At 46.7% G+C, this 12,647-nt stretch overlaps 1 protein-coding gene across 3 annotated transcripts; it reads right to left on the reverse strand.

Annotated features, from left to right (window-relative positions):
- On the reverse strand, positions 1–12,439 carry OGFOD2 (2-oxoglutarate and iron dependent oxygenase domain containing 2). Of its 3 annotated transcripts, XM_081892818.1 has the most exons (8): positions 11,831–12,082; positions 10,514–10,749; positions 9,616–9,672; positions 7,084–7,194; positions 6,103–6,202; positions 4,990–5,114; positions 2,216–2,473; positions 1–430 (listed from the first exon to the last, which is right to left on the reverse strand). In XM_081892818.1, exons 1-8 carry the CDS (start codon positions 11,874–11,876, stop codon positions 155–157), a joined length of 1,209 nt encoding a protein of 402 aa, XP_081748944.1. In that variant the 5' UTR covers positions 11,877–12,082; the 3' UTR covers positions 1–154. The 3 variants fall into 3 exon arrangements, with proteins under 3 accessions (XP_081748944.1, XP_081748946.1, XP_081748945.1); XM_081892820.1 differs by lacking the exon at positions 2,216–2,473 and having other exon boundaries at positions 11,831–12,439; XM_081892819.1 differs by lacking the exon at positions 9,616–9,672 and having other exon boundaries at positions 11,831–12,435.
- Between the last annotated feature and the right edge of the window lie 208 nt (positions 12,440–12,647).

A 12,647-nucleotide genomic window follows, 5' to 3' on the forward strand; every position in this document is an offset into this window, starting at 1 on the left:
TTCAATGCCTTTAATGTATGACTTTAATGCATGACACATTCTCTCAGCTTGGCCTACAGAAAACAGCTTGGGGGCTACTGCCAGTATTGACATCAGTCACTCTAGCAATGTCTTCAGTGAAATCAAGGCACAGGACTTGCCGCACATCACCTCCCTAGGTTAAGGAACACACATCCAGAGTCTCAGGCTGTACATTTTCAGAATTCCTGGTGAACCCATCTCCAAATCCCTCTGCCTGCACCAATTCAGGCGCTCTGTTGCACATGGGGCAAAGATGATTCCGGACAGTGGATGATCGCATCCAGATAATCAGGTTCCAGCGCTCCCCAGAGGCGATAGGCAGCGCCCCGTGAATTTGTCCTCCCCGGTGGAATAAGCCATGGAAGGGAACATGTTCAACTTCGATGTACTTTGGCACTGGGTTGCTGTCCTTGAAAAGAAATAAGAAAGGCCACATGTTATTATTATTTAGAATCATAGAACTGAAGAGTTGGGACTCTGAGGGTCATCTACTCCAGCCCCTGCAATTCAGGAATCGCAAATAAAGCATTATGGCGGGAGGCCGTCTAATGTCTGCTTGGAAACCACTTGGAAACCAAGGGAGTCCATTCCACTGTCAAACAGCTCCAGCTGCAACATTCACACTTTTATAAATCAGGTGATCAATGCAGCATATTTAGTACTTGAGGAACTGTCTGACTGAACTTATTATAACCCTTTCATGGCAATTTCAATCTTCACTGTTTTTCAGTTGACTGAAGTCCAGCCATTCTCCCCTTCAAGACAATCCAGACCAGCAGTAGTCTCCCTAACTCCATATAGAAGTAGTAGTAGTATTAGTAGTAGCAGCAGTCGTTGAAATTGTATTACCTGCCCTTCACCCAAAGCTCCTAGGGCAGGTTACAGCAATGAAGGCACAATATTGCAAACAGTTTAAAACAGCTTTAAATTACAAAAATACACATTTAGGTGGCAAAAGAACTTGCTGAATGCTTCATACTGAAGGCCCCAGATGTGCCTCTCTGGGGAGGGAGTTCCACAGGTTAAAGTCAAAGAGTTCAAGAGAAGCAGAGAAGGGGGTGCTGGATACTGACCCCACCCATGCCGCTTCCGTTGGGAAAGGGGCGTGGTTTAAGCAGCCCGGTCACCCCGCCCCTGCCCATTGTGCCCCGCCCCTTTCCCTGCAAGGGTCCAGGTGAGTGCAAAAATCCTTGGGGGTGCAGCAGGCATTTTGGGGTGGGGGCTGTGGGAGGGTGCAATGCCAGTGGGATGATGGAGGGGGAGATAGCTGGCTTCTTTGTAAGAAGAAAAACATACAGAAGGCATGTCCAATGTCCGTTTTGGGGGCCTAATCCAGCTCGCTGGTTGGTTTAATCCGGCCTCTGTGGCAGTATATTTCCTGGGGTAAAATCCTAAAAACACCTTAACAACTTCGTTTGGTCAGCCCTCACGGCCCTTCACTTCATCAAATCTGGCCCTCTTTGAAAAAAGTTTGGACACCACTGACTTAGGGGTTCCACAGAGAGGGCTGTCTTCCAGGCCACTGCTTGTTAGCTTGTCATGATGGTCCAGTAAAATGAGACTGCTTTTGGTAAAAGTATATCGGACAAGTAGAAGGATTTCTTCACATCTTTTGACATGAGAAACTCACTGCTGCAAGCTGTGGATATGGTGGGTGGCTTAGGTGTTTTTGAAAAGACCTGGTATATCCCAAAGTTCATCAGCCCCAAGGATGGTCAGGGATGAATGAATTCAGCAACATCCAGAGGGCCACACATTCATCACCATTGGATTAAATGGAACCTTAGACCAAAGTCTATTGAGGTTAGCATTACTTATTCAATAGGGACCACTCTGCCTCTGGAAATTCCCTAGGAGGGCAGGAGAGGGAGGCAGTAGGCTTTCTCTGTTGTTTGACCCCAGCAGCCAATAAGCAGAGTTATACTGCCACTATACATGGAAGTTCCATGTAACTGTCATGGGTTTGTGCATAACCAACATGGTGCATTCTGGGTATTCTTGGAATCCACCTCCCATCAGCCCCAGGCAGTTATCAGGGATTATGAGAGTTGGGGTCCAACACACTGGTTTACCCCATCTTTTCTGTTTAAAGTCATCAACACATCTTGTGGCAGTGAACTGCGTATGTTTCTTACAAATTCTGTGAAATAATAGGCATAATAAAGTGAAAGTAAGCCATTAAAAGAAGAGGCACCTTTCTGAATTCAGCAAAATAGAGGTTGCCCTCAGTGAACTCTTTCCCCAGGGAAATGTTGAGAGTCACTTCCGCATTGTCATAGTGGGAACTCAAATCCAGGTCTTCCTGCAAAGCATATTTCACCACAAAGGCCTTATGACTGTCCAAACAGCCTCCCCCACAGTCCGGGTAAAGCAAAGCTGTGAGGGGTTGTAGGTATTTTTCACGCAGAGCGGTGATGAAAGTTTCATCCAACCCAAGTTCGTTTAAGAGAACCTGCAGTGAGTCATATATGAGCATGCAAAAGAAAGAGTTAAAGGGGAACCAAACAGAATGCAAAATAAATATTTTTTTGCAGAAGGGTCAGGGCATTTTGCACTGGTCAGGTTCTTGCGATGGCTAAAAACTGCCCTCCATTTTCTAACATGCTACATTCTCTCAATTTGGATAGTAAAGATTTGCTTCTTTGCCCAGTAAGGACTTTAAGATCAACAAATCATAGAATTGGAGGGAACCACAAGGGTCATCTAGTCCAACCGTCTGCAATGCAGAAATATTTTGCCCAGCATGGGGTTTGAACCCACAACCCTAAGATCAAGGGTCTCATGCTCTATCCCAGCAGAGGAATGGAACCTGGTTCCATTGTCCTTTTAAATGTGTTGCGGGAGGGGGGATTATTGGCCTGTTTTTGTTTTTGTTCTTATTTTTATTATGTATTTTGTGTCTTTTATATTGCAGTTTTATCTTGTGAACCGCCCTGAGATCTATGGATGAAGAGCAGTATACAATTTTAATAAATAATAATATAATAGTGATAATATATAAATTAATTATAATACGGGGTGAGTCTAGGTAAGCATAATAATAACCTTAGCACTCACCTAGTTGTTTGTTTGTTTGTTAATTAGAATGTACAAAATGCCGAAAAAAGAAATACATAAACAAACAAAAAGTAAACTACAACTTACACATATAATAATCGAACCCAACCCTGTGACAACCCATCACCTCCTCCCCAACTTCCCTCCACCCCATCTTGACTTCTGTATATTTTAGATTGGATGGTATACATTGCAGTCTTTTAAGGTATTACCTTTTATTTTGTTTCTAACATGTTTTATTAATGATTTTTGTTTCACTTTACTCTTTTAATCTAAGCTTATCAACACGTTCCTTTTGGAACAGTGTTTATCCATATATTCTTCAAAACATTGCCATTCTTGTCTAAGTTTTTGGTTTGATTGCATTCTTATGTAAGCAGTTAGCTTTGCCATTTTCATGAATTCACTTAGTTTGTATAGCCAGTCGGCTTTTGAAGGTATTGTTTCGCTCTTCTATTTACTGGCAAATACTACTTACTTATCAAACCTTTATTAGGCATTATGCGAATAAAACCATAAAAGAGAAAATAACATATAAAGGCCTTGAAATATATATAAAAGGGCAGCAGTTGGCTACATACATATATATATATATACATATAGAGTCAATGGTTTTCTTTGTTAACCTGCTCCTTGGAGGACTGCTACCAAAAACTCGGCTACCCCCGCCGTTACCCTTTGGTCAACGTCGGATAGGTAGAGTCCCACACATTCACCTTGCTGGGGTTCCAGACCACCCGAGAGAGGGGACAGCACGCGTTGACGGAGCGTACTGTACAATGGGCAATGAAAGAGAATATGCTCTACAGTGTCCGGGACATTCATAGAACATCTGCAGAATCTCTTGTTTCTAGGAATATTTTGATATCTTCCCCTGACAAATGCTGAGGGAAAAACATTCAAACGGGCCAGCATAAAAGCCCTACGTTGGGCTGGGATTATTAATTTAGTGACGTAGTTGGCTCTGCTATCTAAGATATTTAAATCATAGAATATGGGGGAGCAAATTTTGTTTACAGCTGCCATAATATTTTGTCTCTCGACATCCTTTAGCCTAGTTAGGATATTATGGAAAATGTATTGCTCATTAGAATTGTACAGGGGCTCCAGCTCGATGCCTAAAGATTCAATCTTTTTTTCGAGGTGCTGATACCATCTTGATTTATAGGAGTCATTGAGCAAATCGGCGAGCAGACTTGATGGAGGGCAGCGAAAATGGCAGCGTAACCAGTACTTTATTGAGGTGGACCATGCCCAATATTCCATTGTGTGTATGCCTATTTCTGCACACATTGTTTCATATTTGATCATAGCTGGGAGTCCAAGAATGCGTCTCAGAAAGCTGGAGTGAATCTTTTTTAAATCACTGTTATATGCTTGGACCCATAGCGGGATTCCATAGAATATCTGGGATTGCACTTTTGTTTGGAATATCTGATTGGCCGCAGGAATAAATTGATTACCTTTCTGATAGTAAAAACGGGCAACTGCTGATGAGGTGCACTTTGCCTGTTTTTCCTCCTCTTACTTTGGTCTGCTGTAACTGGCAAATACAATCCTGGCAGCTGCTGTGGCATATAAGAAAATTCCTTTCTTATTTTGCGGTATATCAGACCTAGTAGATATGCCTCTGGTTTCTTTTGTAAAGACACTTTTAACACTTTTTAAAGTTCTTCATGAATCATACCCCAGTATGCCTTTGATTTTTCGCAAGCCACCAGGCATGAAACAATGTCCCTTCTTCTCACCTAGCACTTTGGAGGGCTCAAACTACTTGATTATCTTCTTGTGATCCTTACAATGATCTATACTACAAGACTGTAATTGCTATTAACCCCATTACTACAGATGGGGGGATTGTCAAGAGAAAGTAACTTGTCTAACAGTACAATCCTAAATAGTGACTCTTACCCCATAATTATTCATAGAGTTGGGCCTCCCTTTGGGTAGCTCAGATTGTTCAAAGTTCTCTAGCTCCTCAATGAAAGCTTGACAGAATTCTTTGGCAAACACTGGCAGTCGGTAGATTCTCTTATCTGTTGTGGGGAAGATGGAAAATAAAATTGGAAGAAGATAGCACATAGCCACTTGCTTAATCACCTGTAGTGGAAGAAAATCTCCTCCTGGCGACCAGAATGGGAAGGGGGGTGGTGGGGTTTTTGTAAGTGCAAAGAAAATCTGGTTCTCTGTTCTTCTTTAATGGGTAGGGGCCTTAGCTCAGTGGCAGAGACCATGTTTGGCATGCAGAAGGCCCCAAGCATCTCTGGTTAAAACCAGTGCTTTTTTCTGAGAATACTCAAAGCACCAGCACCATTTTTCTAGAAGAAAACCACTGGTTAAAAGTGTGGCGCTGACTGTAACAACTTCATGGTGGATACCAGGACCTTTTTTCCTACAAGAAAAGCACTGGTTAAAATTATTATAACTGGAAAGTCTGGGGAAGACACACCTCTTTGCCCAGGACTGTGGACAGCCTTTGCCAGTCAAAACCGAGTGCACTGGGCTAGATCATCTATGTTAAGAAGAACAGAACATAAGAAGAGCTCCGCTTGACCAGGTTAGTGGCCCCGTCTAATTGAGCATTCTGTTCTCACAGTGGACAAGCAAATGCATGGGAAGCTGAATGCAACAGTAATCTCCCCACTTGTTATTTCCAGCAGCTGGCATTCAGAAACATGCTACCCCCAACTGTGGAGACAGACCATGTTGTTATTTTCAGAACTGGAACCTTCCGAAGTAAAAACCAGTTTAAAAAAAAAGTCTGCATCTTTTCAAACCGAAACCAAAGAGGCCACTTAGACAACATGGGACATGCAGTCATTTCCTTTTGCAGAGTAGGAAACAGCCTTTTAAAAGCCAGCACCTTCTGGGCATCTTTTTAAACGTGAAGGTAATATGTATGCCACTAATTCCCTCCAAGAATACAAACTGCACATATGCTTAACCTATATTTTAAAAATAATTAATATGGGCAGCCCCTTACCATGTACACATATTGCTGATAAATTAACTCAGTCTCCCCACCTGATATAGATTCCACGCGGTCCAAGAGGCCTTGAAGGTCAGCACCTTTGGAGGTGGAGTATCTGACCGCTTCTAAAAATTCTGGTGCAAGAAATGATTCCTAGTATTGGAAGAGGAGAGGAGGGTGGAAAACAATTATTTTCACACACACAAAAGCTACTTCTATTTAACCTGTTTTTAATGTGCTTCAACTTTAATTTTGTTCTTGGACAGAGTGAATAATGGTGGCTGGTGCAGAATTAACCATGAGGAGGAGGAGTGGGGTTGCAAAGGTGTGCACCTCTCTTTACATGACACTCTACCCCACCCAGGACAAATTCCCAAAAGGGGGTGCAAGTTCCATGCAGGGCTGAGTAAGATTAGCACTGTGTGCCCTGTAAAAGAATTGCTTTTGGACAACTCTTGTGACAACTCTTTTTCTTATTTGTGCTGCTAAAAGTACAGAGTCTTGTCCACTCCCCAGTGAGAAAGCCCCTTCCCAGAGGAATGGTGTCAGCTGAAAATGGGCTGCTACTCAGCAACTATTTCTAATGAACAATTCTGAATTCTGAATCTGCACTGTTTTTTTTGCTAAACTGTTTTGGTTTTGCTTTGCTGATATATTAGCCTTTATAGATATTAAATGGAGGAAAAGTGTGATTTTTTCTCAATGTTTTGTTGTCGTTTTAAGCTGCATTGAGAATAAACCTTGCTACTGAAAAAGCAGCATACAAATATTAAATCAAAATTTACCCCTCTCCATTAACTGTGCCCCATTAACCACAGTATATCAGCACCAACATTAGCCAGTGTGTTAAGAGTATGCAGGTCCCATTTTATCCAATGATCACTAACCATCTTCAAGTCTGCACCAACTTGCAGGAGTATAGACTCCAACCCTACTGCTAAACTGTTGTACGGAAATGTCACCAGAGTAGAGGCCATTCCTAAAATATCTCTAGCTATGGACTTGCATGCAGATAGAAGAAACAAGCTATTTACCTGTAAAGTATACAGTTGAGGATGCTTTGGCTTGTAGTTCTGGGAAATTATTGCTTTCCTTTCCCTAGAGCGGGACTCTAATTCCTTTCTCCTCTGGACTTCTTTTTCAACCTAGGAAAATTCATTCTGAAGCTGAAAGGCTGTAACTCAGTGTAGAATACCTGATTTACATGCAAAGAGTTCTAAGCTCAATGCCTAGTCAGTCAATGTAAACCAGAGGTGAGGAGGGGAACCTTTTTCAGCCCATGGGCAACCCTCCTGAGACCACATGGGCCAGACCAGAGGCAAAAGTGAGTGGAGAAGTGGGTGTGAATCGTACAAGAAACTACATTCCAGCCATGCAAAAGTCAGAGGTTTACATAGTATAGTACAGAAGTGGCCAACTCTCAAGAGACTGTGATCTATTCACAGAGTTAAAAACTGGCAGTTTTGGGGGGGTTCAGGTCAAAGGTTGAGATTTTTAGGGAGGAGGAAAAGTTGTTGAGCTTCTTTGGGGGGGAGCCAGTGATCTATCACAGACGTCCAGTAATCTACCAGTAGATCACGATTTACCTGTTGGACGTGCCTGGATATACACCTTTCCATCTAGGCCCCCAGGCTATGGGTTCTGAATCTCTGGTGTAGACAGTAGGGAGTTAGGTGGACCAAAGGTCTGATTCAGTACAAGGCAGCTTATGGAGATGTATCACTCTGGTCTTCACCATGTTTGGGTGGATAGGTCCAGGCTCCATATTTAAGCAACAGAAATGTCCGGGCTGTGTAATCAAATATTATATATGTTTAGCTTACCTCTATGTGCTTTTATTCAGAAGCAAACCCTATGAGTTCTATTGAGTTCATCAGGTCCCTGTGTATAGGATTGCAATCTACAGAGCGCTCTGAAACCTGGATTATGTCACTGGAATATTCTGCATATCAACGCAAAGGCTGTCTCTGGCTGTTGATATATTTACTACAAAGCCAAGCCTGACCATATGTAACTGTTTTTACCCACTTCCTCTGGAGAGAAGAGCTGAAAACCTGACCTGTATCACCAACTACCTGGGGCCAGAAGCAGCAGCTCTCCCCCTGCCTCCATTACACATCTACAGTGGTGCCTCGCAAGACGAAATTAATTCGTTCCGCAAGTCTCTTCGTCTTGCGAGTTTTTCGTCTTGCGATGCACGGTTTTCCATAGGAATGCATTGAAAATCAATTAATGCGTTCCTATGGAAAAAGCCTTCCCCCGACCTCTTCTGGCGGGCGGCATTTTAAAATCGCCCGGGACAGCGGAGGACTTCTCCGCTGTCCGGGGCGATTTAAAAGCCCCTGGGAAGGCAGGCAGGGGGGACAAAGGCTTTCCCGCCCGGCCGCCCGGCTTCGGGACATCGTTCCGATGCCGGGCGGCTGGGGGAGGCTTTCCTGCCCCACCGCCCGGCATCGGGACGATGCCCCGATGCCGGGCGGCTGGGGGAGGCGTTCCTGCCCCACCGCCCGGCATCGGGACGATGCCCCGATGCCGGGCGGCTGGGGGAGGCTTTCCTGCCCCACCGCCCGGCATCGGGACGATGCCCCGAAGCCGGGCGGGGGGGGGAGGCGTTCCTGCCCCACCGCCCGGCATCGGGACGATGCCCCGATGCCGGGCGGCTGGGGGAGGCTTTCCTGCCCCACCGCCCGGCATCGGGACGATGCCCCGAAGCCGGGCGGGGGGGGGAGGCTTTCCCGCCCGGCCGCCCGGCTTCGGGACATCGTTCCGATGCCGGGCGGCTGGGGGAGGCTTTCCTGCCCCACCGCCCGGCATCGGGACGATGCCCCGATGCCGGGCGGCTGGGGGAGGCTTTCCTGCCCCACCGCCCGGCATCGGGACGATGCCCCGAAGCCGGGCGGGGGGGGGAGGCTTTCCCGCCCGGCCGCCCGGCTTCGGGACGATGCCCCGAAGCCGGGCGGCTGGGGGAGGCGTTCCTGCCCCACCGCCCGGCATCGGGACGATGCCCCGAAGCCGGGCGGGGGGGAGGCTTCAAAAGCCGTCCGGGGGCTTTTAAATCGCCCCGGACAGTCCCGGGGCGATTTAAAAGCCCCCGGTTAGGCAGGCAGGGGGGGCAAAAGTCTTTGCCCCCCCTGCCTGCCTTCAAAAGCCGTCCGGGATAGCGGGAAGCGCTTCCCTGCTATCCCGGACCGCTTTTAAAATGCTGGCGGTGGGGAGCAAAGCCTTTCGCCCCCGCCGGCCTTCCTGGACCTCTTCTGAAGTCCGGAGGGGGGGGGAAGGCTTTGCTCCCCACCGCCAGCATTTAAAAAAAGGTCCCCGAGATTTCCCTATGGGCTTTCGTCTTGCGATGCAAGCCCATAGGGAAAATCGTCTAGCGAAGCGTCGCAAAAACCGAAAAACCCTTTCGTCTTGCGGGTTTTTCGTCTTGCGAGGCATTCGTCTAGCGGGGCACCACTGTATGTGAATTTTAATTGGTAGCCAAACCTGGTTGAAAAGCACAGCATAAAGTATAGCATGTACACAAGATCAGACTGTTGGTTCTCTCACATCAAAGCCAGGTACAGTACCTCTTGGACTACTGCCTCAAATTCTTCCACGCTTCTGCAGCCCCGTTGTCTTAATACCTGTAGGATAGAGCGATGCTGAGTTTGTATGTGTGACACGTTTTTGTTTTCTACATTACAGTCCCAGTCCTTCCACACCAATGCCGCTATGGTCTAGACAAGCATGGGACTGTCCCTGAAATTAGCCCACAAGACTCACATAAGCCAGAGGCAAGACGTCTTTCTGTACCTCTCCAGATACAGTAGGGGTTTTTGTTTTAAAATGCACACCAGTCTGGATAAAATTAAAGCAACAGTAGTCTCTGATGTGTGCCCCCTTTTTGCACTTGGAGAAGGCTTTATATGCTCAGTAAGAAGTAAACCCCATTCAGCTCAATAGGACTTCCTATACGATTAAAGCCCAATTCTCCTCTTTCTTTTAACCTAGACGTAAGCCCTGTGGATACATTTCTTTAATATGGCCATTTCTACATAGGGGGTTGCTTACTATTACTTGCTATTGTATTTGTTTCATTCTGAGAACTTTTTAAAAACTCTAAAACACAGTACTGTAACTGTAAGCAGCTCTGCAGTACAATCCTAAACGTGTTTACTTTTTAGTCAGGAAAAAAGTTCACTGGGATCAGAGGGATTTACTCCCTAAAGTGTGCGAATTGAGACTGCCATCCTCTCCCCACGTACCTGGGAGTAAGCCTCATTGGATCCAATGCGGCTTACTTCTGAGTAGACACGGTTAGCACTGCATTGTTAGAAGTCAGGTAATAAGCGTACTATCCCCCCGCCCCTGCTTTCGTTGCGTGTAGGGAATTATGACTCCAATCCGGACTAACGATGGGAGAGGAGGGTGCGCGTGTATAAAGTCTCTGCTCTCCGGAAAACGTCGACGGCGCTATGTATTTACCGGTCCATAATCCCTCCGCAGCTGCTCTGGATCCCCGTGGTAGCGGAGGTGAAGCCCATACCGCGGCACGAACAGGTTGTCGGTGAAGAAGCAGGCGCAGGCCAGGAACGGCCCTGGCCTCGGCCGCATACCGCTGGGCTCCATGATTCCAGCCGGACCCCGAAGAGGAGCGGAACAGATCTCCAGGGGCAACGAGTCCGTCGGCGAAAACGCCCCGGTAGGAAACGAGCGCTCTCCTTAAGGGAGCGTCGACAAATTACACTGAGACTTGTAGGAAGGAAGAATGAATGAAACCTGTTGCTACATCGCCCCAAACCCAGGCTGTCTGTTTCCCTATCGGGCACCCTCAGAAAGCGCACAGGCAGGACATGAAGGCAATAGAGCCGTGTGGCACAGCAGTTTTGTTCCCCCACTGTGGGGTAGGCTATGCCTGCATATGGAGGTTCCTTTCTATACTGTCACGTGGCTAGTAAGAATTAAAAAAGAGCTCTGCCAGATCAGAATTGAAGTCCGCATAGCCCAGCAACTTGTCTACCTCAGTGGCTGACCAGCTCACCAAGAGGCAATAGACCTCTTTTTCTTTGGTTGCTCTCCCTGACTGTCACTCAGAAGGACACTGCCTCTGAACATGGCAATGCTCCATATGGCTGTGGTGGCCAGTGACAGCTGAATTATCGCGTTTAAAAACCACCTAATGACCACGGCAGCATATTGTGATAGTCAGTTTCACTGAGCAATGTACAAGCATGCAAACATTTAAGAGTTAGAAGCGAAAGAACATTTCCCTCCAGTCATATGCATATACGGTACATATCTCAGGGTAACACTTCATGCATCTAGTGTAGTGGTTCAGAAATGCTTATGCCTTAATAAATTTGTTAAAGGCACCACAAGATTCTCTCTTGTTTTTTTGGCAAGGGGATTCCCTTTCCCCTTAACCTGATCTGATTGAGGCTACCCTTTCTTTCAAGTGTTTAAATTTATTTTTAATTTGCAAACATAACAACTAAGCAGCGGTAGCATCATCAGCCTACCATAACAATAAGAGTATTTCATCAGTTATAATATAACATATAAATTAATATAAGCAGTCAATTTGTCCAAGCACGTATCCAGATACGACTGATAATTACAAGCCAGGCATTCCAATGCAGAAAGGGCAGTAAGATCTGCAGGCCACTGAGTAGTGGCAACTACAAAGGCTTGCAGGCTCCACTTAGTCCAAGACTACTCTTGAGTAAGAGGTTTGAAGGGGCTGCCACTGTTTGCATCTGTTAGGCTTCTTCTGCTGAATGCAACATGCAAAGCTTTTCTCACCTGTCTTGTAGGGAACAACTGTACCTGTTGGATCTCTGCCTGTCATACAGCTGTTAAAGGCACAGGACCCTGACCCAGTGCAGGGAGTGGGATAGATTGGCAACCTTATTTAAGGAGTTGAAAGCGCAGAGGGCATTTGAACATTTGGAGCAAGCAACCTTCCGTCATTTTCCTTTATGGCAAACAATTAACTTGTTCGTTTCCTGAAGGAGTGCCTGGATCCCTGACAGCTGTGGGCGGCGGGGGGGGGTCCAGGCTGAGCCCCTGGAGAGGTACAAATATTTGTATAAGGGAAGGTATCCCAGGCACCTCACAGCCCTGCAAAAAAGGAGCCTGTGGAGGAGATACGCAATAAAGTCTGAAGTGGGATGTAGGAGGACAGAAGCCTTGAAGGTTTTCAAGCAGAGCTTGGAGGGCCATCTGTCACGGGTGCTTTAGCTGAGATTCCTGCATGGCAGGGGCTGGACTAGATGACCCCTAGGATGCCTTCCAACTTGCAATTCAGCAGGGGTAGCGATAGGCCTTGTGATGCAGGCGGGCCTTTTCAGACGGCCCCTTGAGCCGCGTTCTCGCTTCGCCTGGGCTTGCAGGTGTTGTGTCCCCTTGAAACAAGTCCGGGTCGCTGCCTTCCCAGCCTGGGGATCGGGTCCCTGAACTACCTGGCTGACCTGCGGCTGAGAGGAGCCTCCTGCCCGTGGACTGGAGCCAGTCGTGACCCGGGGCTGATGCCCGGGACACGTCCCAGCCCCCAGCATGGACTCTGCTTTGCAAGTGGCCGAGGAGGAAGTGGTGGAGTCCTGCAGCCCCACCAGCAAAT

The sequence above is a fragment of the Podarcis melisellensis genome, assembly GCF_964234715.1.
Source record: "Podarcis melisellensis genome assembly, chromosome: 16".
Lineage (NCBI taxonomy): Eukaryota > Metazoa > Chordata > Lepidosauria > Squamata > Lacertidae > Podarcis > Podarcis melisellensis.

Excerpts from the sequence above, each read along its gene's own strand:
- OGFOD2 (XM_081892818.1), bottom strand. The coding sequence starts at position 11,876 with ATGACAGGCAGAGATCCAACAGGTACAGTTGTTCCCTACAAGACAG. Across the intron at positions 10,750-11,830 it reads AGTTGTTCCCTACAAGACAG|GAGAGCGCTCGTTTCCTACC; the intron begins GTGAGAAAAGCT and ends CGCTCCCTTAAG. Across the intron at positions 431-2,215 it reads ATTTTGCTGAATTCAGAAAG|GACAGCAACCCAGTGCCAAA; the intron begins GTGCCTCTTCTT and ends TTTCTTTTCAAG.